We start from the raw sequence: 23,437 nt of genomic DNA on the forward strand, positions 1-23,437 counted from the left end.
AGGAGACGGATCTGTGAGAAGCCCTACTGGGTTTTATCACTCTTTTTTAATTTTTGCAGATCTGGTAAATATAAAATGGTATATCATTTTCATTTCTTTGGTTACTAGTGAAGCTGAACATTTTTTCATGTTTATTGGCCATTAATATCTCCTATAAAACTGCTGGTTCACAACATGTCCTTTTAAATTTTTTCTACTGGGTGTTTCCATTTTTAAACTGATTCATCAAAGCTCTTTACGTATTCAGGATATTAACCTATCTGTCCTGTATGTTAAGAATGTATTTTTCCCAGTTTGTTATTTGTCTAAATTTTTAACATTATTTAAGGTATACTTACTGAGACAAGCTTAACATTTTTATGTTGTCTAATCTGATTCTCTTCCTTTATAAAATCTGGCTTTCACACCATGCTGAGTTTAAAAAGACTTCATTATCCAAATACATATGTTCACTTACATTTTTAGTACTTATGTGGCCACACTTTTTAACATTATGCACACTGAAATTTATTTTGGGACTGGGTGTGAGATTGGGATATAACTTAATTTTCTTTCCAGTTAATAAGTTGTCACAGTTCTATTCATTGAAAAGTCCACCCTTTCCTGTGTGGATTTAAATTGCCATGTTGAACACATATACTTATGTTCTTAATTCTTAAATACACGCACGTCTATTTCTAGACTTTACATTCTAGTTTACTGATCTAGCAGTAACACAAAGGTGCTTGTTATAGCTTTTTAGTGCATTTTAATATCTCTCAGAACAAGTCTTTCTCTATTGCTCCCAATTCTCTAGCCCTACATTTCCCCCTTCCCTTCATATCAATATATTCATATCTCCCTTTATAGTGGACATCTCCCTTTGGTTGTCAGCTGGCACACAGAGAACAAAGTAGAGCATGAGGAGAGACAATGAGTGCAGTTTTGAAAATGGAGGTTACAACCTACAGGACTACCTTTGCCACGTGCTGCGTGCAAGATCTTGGATGTAAGTCAGTTAACCTCCCTGGGTCTCGGTTTTTGCATCGTGATTCGTGATTTGATGAAATAAGCTCTAACATCACCTCCTGCTCCACAATTCTGCTCTCCTCTCAGAGAGGGCAGTAGCCCAGCTCATTGTGGGAGTGCTGCAGCCAGGCTGCGGAAGACCCAGGAATGAGAAGGAGGCAGGCCCAAGGCCAACCATCCATCTCAAGTTTCCCTGAAAAGTTTGGCAATAAAAAGGAGCTCTTTTGTAGACCTCACTAGCCCTGAAACATCTCTGCTCAGCAGCACTTCTTTGCTACCTCACACTTCATTTCATTTTGTCTATGAAGTATTTTCTTCTCTGCATGTGATACCCTGTGCTGGTCCCTACCAACGTTAATACCCCAAATTCTAATCCCCTTATCTCTGCCTTGGGCACATACAAACAGAATGATTTCATTCTCTCTTTGATCCTGGTAAAGGAAATGTTAAAGAATAGTAGACCACCCAAGGAAGAGACCTAGGATGATAAAGAACTACTGACATATTTTTCACTTCTGTCAACCTCACATAATTTTACTAATTTTTCTGCTTTTCTCACTCTACAAAGAACTAGGTTTCCACTCATCAGTTAAAAAAAATAACGGTTTAGCAAGAGCAAATTACAAAATGCTTATTGTAGAGAAGAAAACATGTCACTTACCAGAGATAATAATGTTAATGGGTTGGGTGTATGTGTATATTAAAAGTAATTTTTTAATTAAAAAACAAAACAGATAATTCAGTATATATACTTTTGCACCCTGCTTTTTCATTTGCTATTATTTTGGTGCCCCATCTTTTTTTTTCTTTTTTTGGCCACGCTGTGTGGCTTGTGTTATCCTCCCCGACCAGGGATCAAACCCAGGGCCCCGGCAGTGACAGCGTCAAGTTTTAACCACTGGACCACCAGGGAAGTCCCCACTGGAGCCCCATCTTTAAATGCTGAGTCTCCAATCACTAACATGACCACCTATTAGACATCCAGGCAGACTCCGAAAGCATTTTGTGAGGAGAGAAGCCTTCCCACCACCCCATCCCATTTTAGCAGGAGGTCAGTTACAGCCAAAATGTAGCCGCCCACACCCGAAGTCCGCACTTGCAACAATGCCCTGTGTGGTATGGTCAGCTTACCAGAAGCAGCAGAATTACCTGAGTTTCAGCTGTGGGCGCACCAATCCAAACTCCATCTGGAGCAGTTCGTTGTAACAGGCCATGGCGCTGGGGTTTTCTACATACCTCTACAAACAGAAAGGGGATTTTGTGGATAAACAAATGTGTACCTTTAAATGATTAAATACATATATAAAAAATAATTCTTTCCAACAGGCTTCTCAACTTGGTACCTGAAATCTAAAAAATAATTTAGCTTTCATGATGAACAGGAAATGAGAGATGAAAACTTATGGGTACCAAATTAGCTTTTAAAAAATAGTACTTGCACATATCTGAGAATATATTAAGAAACCACTGAGTTGCACACTTTAAGTGGCTGAATCGATCAACTATACCTCAATAAAGAGAAAAAAAGGCAGAAAGAAGGAAGGAGGAAGGAAGGGGGGCAGGGAGGGAGGAAGGGAGGAAGGAAGGAAGGGAAAGAAAGGCAGAAAGGGCAAGGTATTTGCTGGAAAGAGAAAAAAATAAAATAATTTTTTAAATAAATTAATTTAAAAAACTATAGTATACTATAGTATAACCATTTAATGGAACAGCATGCAGCTATTACATGCACTTATATGGAATGATGTACGAGACACACTGTCAAGTAAAATGAGGAAATGGAAAATTGCACTATAATTATTTTACATTTTTATAAAAATATTACATCAAGTTTAAAATAAATAAATAAATAGCTGAATTACATGGTATATGAACAGTATCTCAATAAAGTAGTAAAAAAACGGAATTAGAAAAAAATAGGCCTCCATTCCTGGGCATATATCCAAAGAAAACTATAATTCAAAAAGATACATGCACCCCAACGTTCATAGCAGTACTATTTACAATAGCCAAGACATGGAAGCAACCTCCTAAGAGTCCATCGACAGAGGAATGCATAAAGAAGATGTGGTGTGTGTGTGTGTGTGTGTGTATATATATATGTATAGTATGTACAATGGAATATTACTCAGCCATAAAAAAGAATGAAATAATGCCATCTGCAACAACATGAATGGACCTAGAGATTATCATACCAAGTGAAGTAAGTCAGACAGAGAAAGGCAAGTATCATATGATATCATCTATATGTGGGAATCCGAAAAAAAAATACAAATGAACTTATTTACAAAACAGAAATAGACTGACAGACATAGAAAACACACTTATGGTTACCAAAGGGGAAAGGATGGGGAGAGGGATAAATTAGGAGTTTGGGATTAACAGATATACACTACTGTATGTAAAATAGGTAAACAACAAGGTCCTACTGTATATCACAGGAAACTATATTCAATATCTTGTAATAACCTTTAATGGAAAAGAATCTGAAAAAGTATAAATATGTATATATATATACATATGTACATTTGTATATATATACGACTGAATCACTTTGCTGTACACCTGAAACTAACACAATATTTAATTCCACTAAAAAAAAAGTTCAAGGAAAAAAAAGAGCACTTAAGAACGCTTTTCTTTCACTGCCTTGAAGTAAGAGGATTTTTGATATCTACATGTCACTAGCAGAGCCTAGAATATACAGAAGGAGGAAATTTATTAACTAAAGTCCTATCTATATTAACTTTCAGAGTCTATTCACTTATTCAAGAGCAATATGTTGTCCTCTTTCGAGCTGTACAAGCTCACGGTAAGCAAAAATATGCTTGCACATCTCTTTGCAGCTGAGTTTCACAGAGGTAACTCGCACTCAGGCAACATTCTCCTACAGTAACTTCAAACAGCAGCTCAACTAAGCTGACAAAGGATTACCCTCCACGGCAGAGGTACTGGCAGAGCCATGGCTTTGCCCAGTCTCTCTCATTGCTGTGGACAGTAACTGTTTTGTATAATAACCTTTACATAATGGAAACATCTCAACAAAGCAAATTTACATGGGAATGGGAAGCCTGAGCACCACCAAATTATGTATTTCATGAAGACATCTTACAAGTCGCTACGTTCTGTCACATAGTTACATTCAGATGTAAAAAAATATTTGTGAACATTTACTCACCCCTATTTCTGTGAACAGCTCTTGCTTTCACCTGCTCAATACGTGGATAATACTCTATCTGACCGAGGAGGAAGCTGAGGCTAAGAGGCAGGGCATCTGCAGGCCACTATCGACAAGCCAAAGCCGGACCAATCTAGGGCACGGGGCCCCTTGTGGAGCTCCTTCTACTGCCAGTGAAGGCAGATATCCCTGTTTGAACAGTGCTCAGGGTCTTGTCTTTGTGTCAAGAAACCTAAAAATCCAGCCCCAAGTTCATGCCTTAAAAGCTATATGATTCTCAATGAGGCCCTTAACCTTCCTGAGCCTGCTTCCTCACCTGCAAAACAAGACACCCTGCTCCACCACAGATGACCATGAGAAAGCACTCTAACTGTAAACTGTTGCACAAACATAAAGCACAGTGACTGCCGTCCCCCTGGGAGGGAAGGCAAGGCCTGCTGGCCATGGGCATGATGGTTCCCGGGCCTGCAGGCCAAACACAGCCCTTCTTACCCACAGAAGTCTGAGAGAGGTGACATGCCTACCAGCTCCCCGCTGCTGAGAGGGGAGGAGAGTGCTGGCCCTGCCGCTCACTCCTCAGTCAGCTGTGACCCCTCAGGCACATCCAGGAACACTGCCCATCTGCAGAGGCACCCACTGCGGACCAGGCAGGAATAGGGAGGAGAGATTTCCGGGTATAGTGCTTGTGCCACTCCAGTAGACAAGGGGTGGGGGACTTGAGATGGACAGGTGTCTCCAGCTGTCCACGCGCTTGCCTGGCTTCACCTGCTCTGCAGGCGAAATCTTGGGACACGGAGCCATGTGTATTATGTGTCATGGCCTCCCATGCATGCAACCAGAGTTTTCACTGGGTGTGAATGTACATATCCAAACTTTTTTACCCCAAAGGTGGACATCATGGCTAAAAAACAAGCATGTGTGACTAAAAGTACAGCATCTTGCTCCTGCTATCTGCCCCTCCCCCTCACTACCTCTGCTTTGTTCTGTGTATCTAAATATCCTGTCTCTCCTGCCCTTCGCCAACTTTCATTCATGTCCCAAGGATTCCACAGGGCATGGAGGGTGGAGAAGGGCAGCAGGTCCAGGGATCTTCAGGAATCAGGCTGCTATTCCCTCTGCTTGAACATCAGCTGGTCTCCCCTCCCCAACCCATCCCACAAGAGGGGCCGGGGCCACAAGTCCTGCAGACTCCTGAGCCAACTCAGCCTTGCTTTCTCCAGAGCATATCACACCCACCTTGCTGGGCCCCACCCAGTGGTTCTCAACCCTTGGCTGCATATTAGAATTCCCTGCAATCTTAAAAAATAATACCAACGTGCAGGCTCCTCCCCACACCAACTGAAACAGGGTCTCCAGGGAAGCCTTTCAGGGGGTTCTAACGCACAACCAGTGTTGAGAGATACCAAACCCTAACCTTCGAGAATTTAGTCAGCAAAAGCTCAGCTGCCAAGTCCAACTGAGGAGGCAAGCAGGTCTCCATCCATCCATCCTGAACTCCTGAACTATGGCCAATCCACAGAATAGTTGACTGCCCCCTGAATCCCAGAGTCCTCACTGTGGTGATGGCTTTCAGGTCCAGGGCTGGGTTCAAGCATGGGCCCCACTGCCTCCCAGCCATGAGACTCTGGAGAATCACCTTCCCTCCAGGTCTGGATGCTCTGCTCTGTCTCCGTGCCCTCTGTCACCTCACTACCCTTTTGTTACCTGAGGGTACAGGACTCTGCATGAGAAGAGTTAGCACGTGTAGTCTCTGAGGACTGGTCACCTACTTGGATTCGTCACTTATAAAGTGGTGAGGCTGCTGCTATCTCCATACTTCCTAAGTCACAGACCTCTAAAATGACTACTTTAAACCCTTTGTGTTTTTTGCATGGGAGTGTTTTCGCAGAGACATGCACTTAACCATGGTTCCCAGCAAAGGCTTCGGGGGGACACCTTGATTAAGTTGTACGGGTGAGAGGGCAGGCAAAGTGTGTATGTCGGTTACTTTTGAATTTTCAAATTAGTTTAATGATAACTCAATTATACTAGGAAAATACAAGGTCCATGGTTAACTAGACTTTCTACCAGGACATGCTTCCCAGTCTGCGAAGCTGTGCTGATGGACTTCCTTGTGCAGAATTTCAAACACACAATTTCCAACACTGCATCTATGACCTCGTACAAATGAAAAGCTTAATGACTGCTGGTGGCCGTAGGTAAGCAAACAACCCAAGGCAAGATGAATAATCTATCCCCCAGGTTTCACTAGTTTCACTGCAAAGTGGAAGCATTGAAGGTCCTTGTTAAGAATAGCCAGTTCTGCAGCTTAAGAGTAATAATATAAAGATCTTCAATTGACATGTATACACTGATGTGTATGAAACTGATGCCTAATAAGAACCTGCAGTATAAAAAAACAAACAAAACAACTAATACTAAACTTTCATTGGGTTATTTGTATGGAAATATGTTAATATAAATGTTTCAGACATTACATGAAATTTCTAAAAATCTTATATTTGTATTTGTATGGAAATATGTATGGAAATATGTTAATATAAATGTTTCAGACATTACATGAAATTTCTAAAAATCTTATATTTGTATTTGTATGGAAATATGTATGGAAATATGTTAATATAAATGTTTCAGACATTACATGAAATTTCTAAAAATCTTATATGTTCTGGTATAATGTTATAAGTAATAATCCTAGTTATTACTTTAAAATGTATATCTCAGAAATAACTAATTTTCTTGTCAACTGCATTATTATGAACTTTCATCAAATCTTTAACCGTGGTCATTTTTAAGTCTTTTGTCATTTACAGACAGTTCTGGGTGTACTCTGATGATTTTGCAAATATGTTCCTATAAAAGGGTTTCATCTTCAAGAAATTCATGGAAAAGACTCTGACAAGTACAGGTTTCTGGTAACTGACTGTACTGCTGAACTGAATGAATAAGCATTTTCAGAACTCTAATGAAAAACTGATGAACTCATAAAAGTGCTAACAAAAGATCAAGATGAAAAAAAATTAATTACATGGGACTGAGTGAACTGATGAGGATGAGTATAATTTTTGTGACTTTCTGTCTGAATTTAAAAAAAAAAAAAATCCCACAAGGACTCAGAGGCAAAGAATATACAAATCAATTTTCACTGCAAAGTAAAGGAGCTGTTACAGTGGAGGATTACTGGACTGAATGTCAATATTATGACATAGTATGAGTGTGTTTCATGTTTGGTAATTGCAATCATTGTTGCTTTTGTTGTGGTCATCCATGTACAATGCTTGGTGTCAGTCTATTTAAGTCTTGTAAAAATAAAAAAAAAAAAAAAAGATCTTCAAAGTTATCTGGGAAAGGTTTTTGCCTCTCGTGAATGCTTCCCTAAGCAGTTTAAGGAGGGATGACCTAACGATTCCTGGGAATAGGTGATCCACAACTTCCAACCTCGGATTCTTAAAAGAATGCTCACCTTCACGCTGGCTGATGTGGTTTTTCTCATACTAGCTCACATGGATTACTGGAGGTCAGGGAATGGGGACAGGCACTGATATGTGTGAATGTTGTGGGAGTGTCAAAAAGGGAGAACCAAAAAACTATGCAATAATAATAATCTAAAATTTTTATATAAAATTATGTGTGTATAAAACAAGGTCTTAAGTTCCACCTTATCTGATGCTAATATTGGAATTCCTGTGTTCCTTTTGTCTGCATTTACTTGCTACCTCTTTGTTTCTTTATTATTAAGCTCCTTTTATCACTGTCTTATAAACATCATATAACTGTAATTTTGTAACCCAATCTAATGGCTTATCCTTTAATGGGAGAATTCAGCCCATTCCCATGCACTTGATTTTACTCTTATCTTACTTTGTGTTTATGATTGCTTTCACACTGTTGTTTCCCCTTCCTTGGATCTGCCAGTTTGATCAAGTTGCTATAAATTCCATATTTTTTTTTTGTTTTTTGGCCGCGCTGCGCAGCTTGCGGGATCTTGGTTCCCTGACCAGGGATTGAACTCGGGCCCTCGGCAGTGAAAGCGCGGAGTCCTAACCACTGGACCTCCAGGGAATTCCCGCAAATTCCATATTTTATTAATTTGGAAGTTTACTTAAACTTCTCTATTAATGGTTACTTTCCTTTTCACCGATCTCAAAAGCAGACATAGATTTCTTTACTATTATTTGAAAACAAGAAACCAATTACCTCCAGAACAAAGTATCTCCCACCAGCACATTTCCCATAAAGAAGAAAACTTCAATACTTTCACTGCCCACCCCCATTCCCTGTCCGCTAGGTGAGGTCACGAGAATCCTTTTACCTCCACTTCCTCCCTCCAAACCTTGAAGACACCTAGGGTTTGTTCAGATAGTCTAGAATTTAAATACTGAGCTATTATTGGATGTTACATAATGATAATTATATATAAACATATATATTCTACATTGCACACACATACCCATACCTGTGTATGTACACACGCAGACACAGAAAGGAGGAGGGCTCGAGAAGGAGGGAGGAGCAGGGGAGCACGTGCACAGGGCAGGCTCACCTCCCATCACTTCTCTCTACTGCTCTCTCCCTCATCTTAGAGTTTCTGTTCCAGTTCATTTGTTCTATGGTTGAAGTCCTTACTCAGTTATTTTCCTCAGACAGGGCTACTGGGGAAATACATCTCTGAACTTTATGTATATTCCCCCAAAAGAAATATCTCTTTTGCCCTAAAGGGCACGAACAATAACTTAGCTGGGTGTGTGACTCTCGGGTTACAGTCCTTTTCTCACCATAATCTCTAATCAGATGAGACATTATTACTGTTTTATACAGTAAATATGTGTTTATAATTACCCCACATTCACATTTTCTTGTTCCTCATTCCTTCTTGCCTTTCAGCCCTCCCACTTGGGATTTACCTTGCTTCTGTTTGAAGTACCTCCTTACGAATTTCCTTGTGAGAATCTGCTACTTACAAACTGCCTCAATTTTCATATTTCTGAAAGTCTTTATTACACCTTCATTTTTGAAAGTATTTAGGCTAGGTTGGCAGTTATTTTCTTTTATCACACTGAAAATATTATTCCACTGTTTTCTATCTTCCGTTTATTGCTGCTGAGAAGCTAGCTGTTAGTCTGCTATTCTTTTGTAGGTAATCTTTTTCCTCTGGCTGATTTTAAGATCTTCTCTTTGTTTGTTTTTTCACTATGATGTGTCCTCTTTTTATTTACTCTACTTTGGAATTTTGGAATCTGTGGACTAAAGTCTTCCATCATTTCTGGAGAATTCTCTTCAAATACACTGTCCCATTCTCTCTCCTGTCCTTCTGGAACTCCAGTTATATGTATGCTAAACCGCACATTCTAACCTCCACATTTCTAAACCTCTCTAACTTATTTTCTATTTTTTTATCTTTGTGCTACATGCTGGATAATTTCTTCTGACCTACTAAGTTTTCAAATTTTCAGTTATTATATGTACACTTCTCAAAATTCAATTACATGCTACTTAAAATGTGCTATCACTTTTTATACTTTCTTATTCCTTGCAGATATTTCCAAGCTTGTCTTGTCTTTATTTCTTTACATATAATAGGCATAATTGTTTTACAATTCATATCTGATCATTCTAATTTCTGAGGACTGTGGGGGTCTGTTCCTGCTGTCTTTCTCCCCCTGCTAGTTCTCACTTGCAACGCCTTGTCTCCTGGTGGACTGGTTAACGCTGAGTGCTGCCTGCTGCCCCTGAATAATTATTTGCAGAGATTCTCTGAGGCCAAAGAAGAAGGTGTCTTTCTCTGGGAGGATTTGTAATTTGCTTCTTCCGAATACCTGGGAGTGCTACCATCCAGAATCACCTTATTTTTTTTTTTTAATACATTTATTTATTTTATTTTATTTTTGGCTGCGTTGGGTCTTCATTGCTGCGTGCGGGTTTTTCTCTAGTTGCAGCAAGCGGGGCTACTCTTCATTGCGGTGCACAGGCTTCTCACTGCGGTGGCTTCTCTTGCTGTGGAGCACGGGCTCTAGGCGCACGGGCTTCAGTAGTTGTGGAGCGCGGGCTCAGTAGTTGTGGCTCACAGGCTCTAGAGCGCAGGCTCAGTAGTTGTGGCGCACGGGCTTAGTTGCTCCGCGGCGTGTGAGATCTTCCCGGACCAGGGATCGAACCCGTGTCCCCTGCATTGGCAGGCGGATTCTTAACCACTGTGCCTCCAGGGAATCCCCAGAATCACTTTAAACTAAGTTCAAGGCTTGAGGTTTCTGGACTACCTCATTGATAATATTAATTTGGGCTACAAATCTGCCCAACAATCAGCCTTATATAAGCTCTCTCCATCATGATTTCCAAGGCTCACCGGCAACCAGCTGACCAAAGCCTTCAGAAGCTTTTTGGCTTAAGAGAAACCAACAGACTGGAGCCAGTGGTGGAAAGAAAGGGAGCCATGTTGGGGAGGTCTTACTTCCAGAATCCTTGAACTGGCTATAAAGTTGCATGTATACATGTAAGCGTTATAACAACACATCCTATGGTATAATTTTCAATGAGTAAGCCATTAAAGGAGATTTTAATATGTTTAGATGACTTTAGCAGGCATAGTTTTGAGAGACTAAGAAAGCAAAGTGTTGTGGATTATTAGATTACCAGGTTATAAAGTTAAACCAAACTATAACACAGCATAAGGAAAATTTTTTTTTCTTCAAATTAATTCAAAACTATTGCTGGGCTCTAAACTGAGATAAAATAACTTCTTATGCTGAATTATACTTGTATAACAAAAAAGTGGGTACATACCCTTGTAAAGCCAGCCTCAATGAGGGACATTACAGATGACTCTTCTCTAACCGCCCTTCAAAAGAACATAGTAAATGGTTAGAGACAGTTTTTATCAATTACATCTCACATCTTTAACTACTCACTAATTTACATAATATTATAATTGTCATATAATGAGTACTTTTAGATGAATTAGATTAACATACAAATCAAACGTATAAAGTTGAAAACAGTTTTCTGTTTTAGTTTCACACTTGGCTTTTTGGCAGTATATATTAATGCTTGAAATACAGAGATTATACTAACAGCCAGGATACAGGAGTGACTGTATATCTATTTGATACGTAAAAATTTTAATTTAAACTAAATTATTTCTGTTCTTTCCTTACCTCCAATTTTAAAATGAAATATAAGATTTCCCCCAACTATGTATAATTCAAATCTTCACAGATATTTGGAGTTTGAAGTCCCTAGGAAATACGCCTGGAAAACATTCATACTTTAGGAATGGAATTCTCTCGTGGTTTGCCTATTTCTAAAGAGAAAGGCAGTCCAAAATCACAAAACCTAGTATGAGAGTACAAACTCCAGCCATGAATTTAACTGCCAAAGTGAAAGAAAATAAGAAAGAGTAAAGAAAAAAAAGGCCCAACTAAAAAGGGTGAGGCCTGTCATGGCCCACAAGCTGTTATTTGGGCCTCTGGTAAAAGCAAACATTACACTGACACCTGAATTTCAACATCAAAAAAGAAAGAAAGAAGGAAATATCTTACCTGCGTACTACACCAACAATAACTGTGTTTTCTGAGAGTTCTGATGATCTGATAGACCTTTAAAAAACAGTTTTAAAATAAATTTAAAGCAATTCTTTAAAAACTAAATATACCTAAACAATTTTGGTAGAACAATTAAAGTTGGGGGAGAGGGAGAAGGGAGAGCAAAAGATCCCTTCATACGCTGGAGTCACCTTCGTAGCTACTTGATCTTTCCCTCTTTGGAGGACAAACTCCTAACCAGTGGCCTATGGTAACCCTAACAATTATGGAGTGTGAAGATAACAGCTAATGCAAATGATGTGCCTTCTACTTGCTCTGCTCTTTGTTAACCTAAGCTGTTTGAGGTGGAAAATTTTCCCTACCTGGGGCTTACATGAAAGGGGTTACTCTCTCTTCCTACCAAGGGAAAATGCAAGTTTATGTATATTACCACTAGCTGATGGCGACAATTCCAGTGGGGGTGAAGAAGCCCAAGGGTCAGCTCTCCACTGTACTCTAAGCAGTGCAAAGAAGGGTTCCCAAGTACAATGCAGGCAAAAACAGTAACAATAAATATTCAAAACTTGGAAATGCAAGATATTCTTATCAGTCAGAAAGAGGAGAATCAACACCTGACAGGAAAAATTAAGAATGGAAGACTGGTTGAGAAAAGTAGAAGACACTGCTCCACTGAAATTACCCAAGGAGTATAAGTCTGCCCGCAGGGACTGAATTTAACCTTCCGGAGAAGCAGCTTCCCAGGAAGTCACAGGGAATGAAAATCCAGCCAAAAGATGAGAGAGGGCAGAGATAAATGTGACAGAGAGGAGTAGCAGGAAAAGAAGTTGCTCCACTGGAGATATGCAATGGCTTTGACCCATCCTACCCTGGGGAAGAAAGCAGGCCTATTCGGAGAAGAAGAGCCAGGCCACAGGAAGAGGGAGGAACTCGGCCCCTGGCCTGGAAGGAAGAGGACCCACACGGGAGGGTGACTTCAGACGGAGGAGATGGAGAGGACTGGATCCAGACTGCCCCAGCCAAGTCAGAAGTGCGCTGGCCCCTGGACAATGTGTCCGGGATGGGACAGGGAGTAGCCCAGACTTACTGCCTTACTTCAGTTCTGCTGGTTCAAGAATCACTTGTGTCACTTCTGAATCACTGAACACAGAAACTCATTTGAGTGACTGTTTCTCAATTCTCCCAAGGATGGTTCATAACATAACCATTCCAGATGCATAAGAGAAAAGTCAATTCATCATATACAATGGATGCCTCAGTTTTGGCAAAATTTTTCTGTAAAGGGCCAGATAGTAAATATTTTAGGCTTTTTGGGCCATACAGACTCTGTCACAACTACTCAATTCTGCCACTGTAGCACGAGAGCAGCCACAGACAATACATAAATGAATGGGCCTGACTGTGTTCCCCTTTGCCTATCCCTGCCTCAGGGCGCTGAGGCTTAATTTTCTCATGGAGCTCAGGTTGAGAAAGGCTGAAGTCCAACGATAGATGCAGACTAGCTCTTGGGTTGGGAAGTTGCTCAGGGATGGAAAAGCAGCCCTAGGGACCAGCCAGTCTCTCTCATGGACCACGTAGCTCATAACACTCTCTCTCTCTGTGTCAACACTTCTGCTTCTCCCAGGGTCCACTGTACTCCTCCAGCTTCTATTTGCCTACCGTCTCCAGTGGGAGCCAACCTAAAGGGCACTGGCTACATGGCTCTACCGGAAGAGCCCTCTCGACAGGTCGCTGAAGGGCTTGCTGACCAGGTGCCAGGCCCTGGTCCAAACATGGTCTCCCTGCCTAGAGAATAGCCAAGCTCACCTTCCTGGAGAAGGAGCCATGGGAAGGGCTGTTTCAGCTCGGGAGGGTGACTGGCATGGCAGACCCTCACACAACAGACAAGGCCAGGTCACTTCTCAAACCTGTTGGCTAATACTCACCCTAGCACTAATCTTAAACAGGGAATGAAAGACATGGACTCACAAATGGTATTTCCATGACTTCTTAGGACACTGTAGTTGTTCTTACATTTATACTTCTATCATATCACAAAGATTTAGAAGGAGAAAAGGCAATTTAAGTATGCAGCCAGCCATTTCAAACCAGCTCTCATCTTTTTACAAGAAAAACAGAGATCTGAGTGGTATAATAGCAAGTACGCAACCACGTAGATGATCCCAGTAAGTAGATTTGGATACAGAGATGAGGGGCACTGGGCTAAGGACAAAGTAGAAGGAAAGACCATGCTTCCTGGAGACAAGCCGGTCCCTGCAAAGGAGGTCTAACATGGTATGAAAAGGCAGAGGTGTATTCTTAACCTTCTCTGGTCCATAAGAAGGAAGAACTGGCTAGGAAATAGGAATGTCAGGAACCCGGGTTGCAAAATAACATCCTTTACTTTAGAATTCATGAAAACTAAGAAAGAAATGAAATGGCGTCATCAAAATATACACCCGGGCATTCGGAAGGAAGATTTCAAGAAGTCAGAAAAAAAGATGGGACGTGAGGGACTTCCCTGGCGGTCCAGTGGCTAAGACTTTGCCTTCCAATGCAGGGGGTGTGGGTTCGATCCCTCGCCAGGGAGCTAAGATCCCACATGCCTCCTGGGCAAAAAAATCAAAACATAAAACAGAAGCAATATTGTAACAAATTCAATAAAGACTTAAAAAAAAATGGTCCACATAAAAAAAAATCTTAAAAAAAGATGGGGTGTGAGTCTACAGCATGAGATTCTGAAAGGCTGCACAAGCATACTGGGAAGCTCTCAGAACCATGCTACCTGGTGAAACATTTGCATTTGATTTGGTTATGCACAACAGAAAACTCCAGAGAAAGTGGCTTAAACAAGACTTGTCTCCCACATGCAAGATGTGCAGAGGTGAGCAGTCCAAGCTGCAATGGCACTCCGCAGCATCAGGAACCGGGCTCCTCCTGTCTTATGTTTCTCTATTATTGTCTGTACGTGGTTTCTTCCTCATGGTCCAAGACAGATGCTGAGCTCTAGCCATAACATCCACATTCCAGACAGCAGGAAGAAGGGCATGCATATTCCCTTCAAGGACACTTTTCAGAAGATGCACATGACACTTCCATTGGCCAGCTGCAAGAAAAGCTAGGGAATGCAGTATATTTTCTAGGTGGTTGTATTCCCACCTAAACACTAGATGTTCTGCTATTAAGAAAAGAGTAGTAATGGATATTGGGGGGCAACTACCAGTCTCTAGATACACTGGGAAACTACAAGTAATTCTGATGATGGTCTTGATACAAAACTGGAAAAAAGGACACATGCTGGAGGCTTACTGTATGAACATAGCAAAGCCCTTCAATGACCTAAATTTTACAAAACCACAACTCCATTACTTGTACTATGCCACTGTTCCCTCTGCCACGTGGAATGAGTTTCACATTGAAAAGAATGGAATTTACGATGGTAAAAGGATGTTCAGACCAAGGTAAATCCAGAGACTGTTATGAAAGCACCCAGCACTCTGAGTTCGATCTTGCTTCTGCATTCAACAGACTTTGTTTTCTTTTTAAACATCTTTATTGGAGTATAATTGCTTTACAATGTTGTGTTTCTGCTTTATAAAAAAGTGAATCAGCTATACATATACATATATCCCCATATCTCCTCCATCTTGCGTCTCCCTCCCACCCTCCCTATTCCACCCTTCTAGGTGGTCACAAACCACCGAGCTGATCTCCCTGTGCTATGTGGCTGCTTCCCACTAGCTGTCTATTTTACATTTGGTAGTGTATATATGTCCATGCCACTCTCTCACTTCGTCCCAGCTTACCCTTCCCCCTCCCCGTGTCAAGTCCATTCTCTACATCTGCGTCTTTATTCCTGTCCTGCCCCTAGGTTCATCAGAACCAATTTTTTTTTTTTTTTTAGATTCCATAAGTATGTGATAGCATACGGTATTTGTTTTTCTCTTTCTGACTTACTTCACTCTGTATGACAGACTCTAGGTCCATCCACCTCACTACAAATAATTCGATTTCATTTCTTTTTATGGCTGAGTAATATTCCATTGTATATACGTGCCACATCTTCTTTATCCATTCATCTGTCGATGGACACTTAGGTTGCTTCCATGTCCTGGCGATTGTAAATTGTGCTGCAATGAACACTGTGGTACATGACTCTTTTTGAATTATGGTTTTCTCAGGGTATATGCCCAGTAGTGGGACGGCTGGGTCGTACAGTAGTTCTATTTCTAGTTTTTTAAGGAACCTCCATACTGTTTTCCATAGTGGCTGTATCAATCTACATTCCCACCAACAGTGCAAGAGGGTTCCCTTTTCTCCACACCCTCTCCAGCATTTATTGTTTGTAGATTTTTTGATGATGGCCATTCTGACTGGTGTGAGGTGATACCTCATTGTAGTTTTGATTTGCATTTCTCTAATGATTAGTGACGTTGAGCATCCTTTCACATCAACACAGACTTAATTCTGTTAACGTATGTTGGGTTTCTACGCAGTGCTTTACTTCCTCCATCTCCCTTTATAAAAATCTTCCCTTTCATTACAGAGCCCTGCTCCTGCTGCACAGAGGACTAGCTCTTCATTTTTTCTGAGTACACTAAGCATATGTCTTCTAAAAGGTTCTTCAGTTTCTTATGGAAAACAATTTTCTTTGTCTTCAGGCTGTCTTTCCCCCTCCATAATTTGGCAGCTTTTTACAGGTCCCCTTCTTTATCCTTGAACAGGAGCAACATCAACCCAGGCAGAGTGTCTGCAGCAGAGATGGTCAGAGGAGTCTCCCGTGCACCCCTTTGCTGGACCCTTGGGGTTAGCAGCCGTCCTCCTCTGAGGTCTGGACCTGCAGATCAGGTCAACAGGTGCAAGTTCGTGCTCAGAGAGCGCTGCCAGCAGGCAAGCATGGCTCTGCTGCACAGAGGGGACTCCTGGCCTGCTCTCTGCCATTCTCTGGCTAAACCTGAGAACTGATGCAGTTTGCTGTTTTGAAACTGCAATATGTGAAGGAATGTTCCCAGGCTCCTTATGCCTCTGCCCCTTCTTACAACATGGTAGGAAAAACCACGTCTTTGTCCATCTCCCTCTGCTCCCTGTCTTGGGTTTCCTAGTGGATGTAGAAAGTAAATCACAGAAGTGATGGTGCTCAGCTCTGGTCAGTGCAACTCCAGCATCCCAGGCTCAGCAGGACACAGTGGGAGTAAAGCAAAGCCTCTTCCCACTTCCTTCCTGCAGGGCCTTTGGAATTTCAGCTTCAGAGGCTGAACTATGCAGAGGACATTCCAGGAACAGGCTTCTTTATTGGTCCCCATAGCACAAGAGATACAGTGAGAATCCCCGTCCTTTTCTGTCTCCCAACTTCTGACATATCTGTCATCTTATCTTTGGTTCGTTCATTGCTGTCGTCAGTTTTTGTCTCTACAGGAAGTTGCGAGGAGGCCCTGACCTCAGCCTCACAGCTGGCTGACGGGCCTCCGCTCCTTCCATCTCCTTCTCCACTCTCCAGGCGGCAGCCACAGTGCTCTGGCAGTGCACTCCGGACACTCCCCTGCGTAGAATACGTAGACTACGCCAGGGTCTCAACTGCCTACAGGGCAGACTCCAAAGCCTTTGGCTCAGCACACAAGGCCCTCCAGATCAGGCTCATCTGCTGCTCCAGTCTCACCCTGAGCCAGGGCCCGTACCTGCTGGATGCAGCAGCCGCCTGACCCTGGACACCCTGCCCGGTCCTACACATGCTGCTTCCTCCACCCGGAATGTTTTCTCCACAGTCCTTCCTTTCAGAACTCCCGCTTATCCTCTGGGACTCAACTCAAACACCCCCTTGTGAAGCCCTCCTAGACACAGGCACCCACAGCATACCTCCTCTGTGGGCATCTATGAGCTGTGCTGAAATCGCTCGCTTGCCCCCGCCAACAAAAGCATTTGTTCCTCAGAGGCAAGAACCATGTCTTATTCACCTATGTAGCTCTGGTAACAAGCACCGTGTCCTGAACCAAGAATACCTGCCAAGTAGGGTTCCCTCAACTGCTGAGTTTGAAAATATCGCAGACACAGACTATCTAACCTTTAGGAAGGTATCTGATAAGGAGTGTAAGGAGTCCCACGTGTCCCCAATAGAGAGATACAGCTGAATGCTAATCATTTAGACAAATCAGCAACTGATGAAAAACCCTTCACAGGGGGTGTTGATCAGGTATCCCAAAAGGAAGAAGAAGGGACAGACGGGGCTCTGCCAGGGCTAAGGTCTCTTAGGGAGCAGTGTAAGTGGAGAGAGAGGGCGAGCAGGTTCAGGAGGGACAGCCTGGAAAGATTCCTTGAAGGAACAGTCCATAGTGGGCAGGCACCCTTAAAAGGGATGATCTTAAGGGAGATAAACCAGGTAAGGGCCAGAACTGAGATGAAACTGACTAGGAAAGTAAATCAGGGCCCACTCTTGCCTCTAGAAAACTCATTACAAATGGCACAAGGACTCCCCCCGCCCCTTGTCCTCCAAATCCTCAGCCAACAAGACAAAAGTGATGTGGTAGAACACAGCTAGCGAGAAAGACTTCAGATTCTTGGCCAGGGCTGTGATGCAGCCGTCAGGAAAGGAGCGTGACTGGGGGTGCCTTTGTAGAGGTCTGCTCTCTGGCTAACACGGGGGGGGGGGCGGTGAGGGGTGACGGCTCTGCTTACTCTACGCTCATCTACCCAAACCCGTGAGCTTTTCGGTTCGGGAACCACGCCTACGAGAGATCTTGATTGGAAGAAGGTACTCAGAGGAGGCCTCCTTGATGGGGCTGGAATATGAAACCACACTCTGTGAGGAGCCGCTGACAGCAGTGAGGATGTGCTCCAACCAGAAAAGACCACTCTTGTCCTCAAATGTTGGAAACCTGGGGCCAAATATGGACAGAGCTGGACTCAACATGGAGGAGAACTTCTGAAACTCAGATCTCTCCCTTGGGAAACCCTAACCCCCATCAGAGGCTGGATGGAGGGTGGTGGGGACTTGGTAGAAGACATGCACTTATGACAGTCTAAGCCTCTCTAAAACCACACGTTAAGCAACCCAGGTCACATTCTCTGTTTTAAAACTGTATAAGTTGTAAATTTATACATTTGCTGAATGAGTTACCCTATTTGTTTAGAATATTCCCAAAATGTGTAACAACAGTACTTTCTTCTCCTTCAAAAAGTGGAGCATAATTGTATGTTATGTGTATTTTATCACAATAAAAAAAAGTAGACCATAACTACCACAACTTAGTTTTTCTTTTATAACACAGGACGGTCTAGCAGAGCCATCTTTATGAGTATGAATGTCATTGTCCAGCACATACCTGTGGCCAGGTTTGGACCTGGACAAGACTGTGAAGGAAGCCAAGTTGTCCTCAGCACCTCACCCCCCTTCACCTTTTCTGTTTGGGCTCTTTGGCTCTCCTTAGATATTTCTCCTGCCTAGCAGCAGTCTACCAAGACTAAAAGCACCACGTAACTAAGATATTTTCTTCCCTTCCTCTGAGTGCTATCCATCAAATGCTAGAGAGAGAAAGGATCTTGGAAACCAAGTGTTCCAAATTTACAGCTGAGAAAACACATCCTCAGAGAAGACAGAGAGTTACCCAAAGGCAGCTGGGCAAGGGAAGAGCTGAGCATAGGACCCAGGGTCAGAGCTCTCTCCACATCTCCACATCCCTCATGGGTGTGCTATCAGATAACACGTCAAACAAATCTGGGCTACAGTGACAATGGCTAACTGCCATCAACCAGACAGAAATAGGAAAGGAACACAGGCAGCATGGCAGGCAACACAGAGCAAGGCCAGAGGGAAGCTTTACTGGAGGTGGATCACACCTGGGTAAAAGCCACCTCTCATCTGACTACCTGAAAGGTGAACTCTCAAGTACATGGAAATCACCATGTACCTGTAAACAACCTTCTGGTCAACCTTCTGGATGTCATTTTCCTGTCAGCTCAGTTTTTAACCCCTGTTATGTTTGGTTTTCAATCTTTTCTATCTCCTAAAAGTCAACATTTAAATGTCCTTAAAATTAATATATTATAAAATTTTACATCATATTAAAATTATGATTTGTCTTCCCCAAAATAAAAGTTTTCTTTTAAATAAAATTGATATTTCACTTTTGCCTTGCTTCCATCAGCAGCAAATGACTTTCTTTAGAAAGTACTTTTCTTAGATTTATGTCTGCTACCCAAATTCTCTCATGATATTGATATTCTGCAAGTATGAGAAACAAGGCATATTCACCTAACATTAGAAGACAATTTTCAAATTTTTTATAACTTTAAAAACATCTAAAAAACTATAATAACTCTTGTTGCAGTACTATACAGGTTGACAGTTGTGGTTAATTACATACAGGATTTCATCTTATCCCTTAACGGTTCACATTCAGATTTTCTGTTTTAAGCAAAGCAAAACAAAACAAAAGAGATAGAGATCTCTCCTAGAAATAATAATATTCTAACGTCTTGCTTATTTTACTTGCATGGAAGGCACCCTAAAAGACACTGAATTTAACCTAATGTATTTGGGGCTGCATTTACTGTCACAAATGCCAGCAGGACTCTTGAGGCCTGAGTCTCAGGCTTACCTGCACAGCACCTCCCCGTCCAGCTGTTGGGGATTTCTGTGGTCAATGATGATGACATCATGATGTTTGTCCAGGAAACAGGCAAGGGCCGTCTGAGCCTCCTTGATAACTGTACACTTAAACCCTGCTTTTTCACATGCCCTACAGAATCCATTACACTGCTTATCTTCTTTGGGAAACACTAAAAGTACCTGAATCAAAAAAGCATGAACACTTTTAAAAGAAAAAAAAAAAAAGGTGTCGTTAGAATTGTCATTTCTTAACAAGCCACAGAAAACTCCCAAGTGTTTTCAAGGCAAGTACACAGATGTGAGCATAACGATCTGTTGAGTAAATCCTTTTCCTACATGTAACTCTGGGACGTTATCACTCAGCTCCCTGAAATGAGTGCTATTCTATCTGTTCTTAGTCTGGAAGTCAGTGCATGGATCATATGCTTATTTCTTTTGCTAATAAGCCCACTGGAAAAACTCAACAAAGATTTGATTAAGTATTTTATCTTAAAACCGAATCAATTAAAAAACACAAATATTTGTTTTAGTTAGCAGTACGTTAACTAGGTAAGTCCTTAGATGGCAAACACCAATATTTCAATCAAACTCCTAGAATACTTAATACTTTAAATAATACATTTAAATATTCTGACTCAAGACTTTACGTAATTCCTCCAAGTTAAAAAAAAAATTACTTTGATTATAAGAGAGGAGACTTAAAGTAGACCAAAACGTTACAATTCAAAAACTGCCTATTTAGTGACACAGGAATAGCACCAGGTGCAAGAGACAGCTGGCTGCCCTCGCACCTGGCCTGGATTGGGCGAGGCCTGCGTCTGCTGCCTTTCCCCTGCGCTGCCAGGCCCCCAAGCCACACCTGGGGCAGGAGTGCACTGCTCCATCCCTTCACACTCAGACTGACTAACGGGTGGGGAGGGGGGGCAACTGTGGTACGTGGTACAGTCAAGGCGGGACAGCCTAAGGGAAAGAGACAGAAACCCCATTCCCCAAGACTCAGTCCCTCTAAGCTTACCCAGGTGCACAAATACCACAAGTGCAAAGAGTTAAGAGAGCACATTTCTTCTGTGCTGCGCAGCATGTGGGATCTTAGTTCCCTGACCAGGGATCAAACCCAGGCCCCCTGCATTGGGAGCGTGGAGTCTTAACCACTGGACCGCCAGGGAGGTCCTGAGAGCACATTTCTGCCAGTCCTTTTCACATTTTAAAAAATGTAACAGTGAGCATGCGTTTGTGTACAGGAAGCATCAAGTAACGTTGGAGCTAAATTTCAATTGTTATTTTGTTTAATATTTTGGATTAGAAAATTTATAGATATTTTCTCTCTGCTACAGCTGATTCAGTAACATGGAGTAGACCATGATTTTACTCTCTATATTGGAAAATTTCAAACCTACAAAAAGTCATGAATGACAATAAATGCTAGAACACCCTTCTTCTAGTTTCATCAATTGTTAACATTTTGCCACCTTTGCTTTCTCTCTCTCTCCACATACATACACACACACACACAATTACACATATTATTTTATTGCTGAACCTTTTAAAGTAGGTTGCAGACATTTCATCTCTAAATACCTCAACGTGTATTTCTAAGAAAAGTACATTCCCTGATATAACTGTAGTACTGCTATCAAGTTCAGGGAATTCAACATTGATCCAATATTTTATCTAAAACAGAAGATTATTTTCAATGTATAATTTTAGACCCTCTCCCTCCCCGTCTTTAAAGAAAATCAAGGTGAAAATTACAGCATGGTATATTATTACCTGGAGCTGATCTGGATGAAATCTCATGGGGCCAAATTGTATATCAGCTACTGCTACCTGCAAGAAAAAGATCTGCTTAAAAATGAAAAGAAAAAAAAAAAGATAAGCTTGCTTAAATTTTTCTCTCTCTCATCAGTGCCACAGATGAAAATGAAATTTCTACTCTAGAGAAAAATTACGTAAATACTTATTAGACAGAGGGATCTCAGTTATCTCCTTATAAACCCCAGGAAAGGTGGAGAGCAGGGAAGGACACATAAAATGAGTCTGATCCCAGCTTTTCTTTTCCTAGCTGTGTGTGACTCTAAGTGAATTACCCAACCTTAGGCCTCAATTCCTCATGTGTTACAGAGATCACGTGAGATTACAATATAAAGAACCCCCAAAGATTAGACACCGAACGAACACTGGTTCCTTCCATGTCTACTGCCATCTTTCCCCTGATGGACAATGAAATCTTACATCTAAAATGGCACCAAAAAAATGAAATCCAGCTATCAGAACCATGGGACCTCAAAGACTCCTTGTTGAGAAACGGTTAACACTTTCATTTTACAGACAAGTACAGTGCTTATCAATAAATGCTCATTGGGAAATTCCCTGGTGGTCCAGTGGTCAGGACTCTGTACTCTCACTGCTGGGGGGCCCGGGTTTGATCCCTGTTAGGGGAAATAAGATCCCACGAGCCTCACGGCGCGGCCAAAAAAAAAGAAGCTTATCTATTTGAGAACTTCACACTAACACACAAAGATAAATATACAGTGTCATAACCAAACCCCAACAAGTAATAGAATCATAGCGCCAATGGAGGGCTCAGCATAAACTGGGCACTGTGCTAAGGGCTGAACATACGTTATCTCACTGAACCTTTGCAACATGCTGAGAGTTTACATTGGAAAGCTGAGGTTCCAAGTACTTTGTTTAAGGCTACACAGCAGCAAGTGGCAGCTGGGATTCCACTGACCAGTCTGTTTAGTTCTATAAACTGTGCTGCAAACCCAGGGCCACTGGAAGGTTTGGGAAGTCTGTGCACTGCACAAAGGAGCACAAGGGAGGGAGAATGGAGAGCTAAAATCCAGTCCCAAGCCATGAACCCTGGCCTTGGGTTGCTACCTGGAGGAAGAGACATATTTTGCAATTTTTCCAGAAACACTGTATATATGTGTTGAGGGGATCCCTACCCTATTCCAGGCCTCTGGGTGTGACGGTGTGATTTCATACCTAAAACACAGCAGCAGCAGAACTAGATCTATAAATCTTCCCACAAGATACTTCTTAACTGCCTGCCACCTCCCATCTCTCCCCTCAAGCAGTGATCTCTCCTACAGTAAACACATGCAACAAAACCTGCTTAGTGATGGAGGAAGTCCA

At 41.9% G+C, this 23,437-nt stretch overlaps 1 protein-coding gene across 6 annotated transcripts in view; it reads right to left on the reverse strand.

Annotated features, from left to right (window-relative positions):
* Positions 1-23,437, reverse strand: part of PDE8A (phosphodiesterase 8A) — a 149,028-nt gene that overhangs the window by 54,896 nt on the left and 70,695 nt on the right. For all 6 annotated transcript variants that reach the window (XM_036844489.1, XM_036844492.1, XM_036844495.1 and 3 more), the window contains exons 2-6: positions 22,067-22,123; positions 20,286-20,476; positions 11,716-11,772; positions 10,961-11,015; positions 2,158-2,246 (exon numbers count right to left, since the gene is read on the reverse strand). In XM_036844489.1, the coding sequence (XP_036700384.1) occupies positions 2,158-2,246; positions 10,961-11,015; positions 11,716-11,772; positions 20,286-20,476; positions 22,067-22,123 (449 nt within the window). The remainder of the gene's footprint in view (positions 1-2,157; positions 2,247-10,960; positions 11,016-11,715; positions 11,773-20,285; positions 20,477-22,066; positions 22,124-23,437) is intronic.

The sequence above is a fragment of the Balaenoptera musculus genome, chromosome 2 (assembly GCF_009873245.2).
Source record: "Balaenoptera musculus isolate JJ_BM4_2016_0621 chromosome 2, mBalMus1.pri.v3, whole genome shotgun sequence".
NCBI lineage: Eukaryota > Metazoa > Chordata > Mammalia > Artiodactyla > Balaenopteridae > Balaenoptera > Balaenoptera musculus.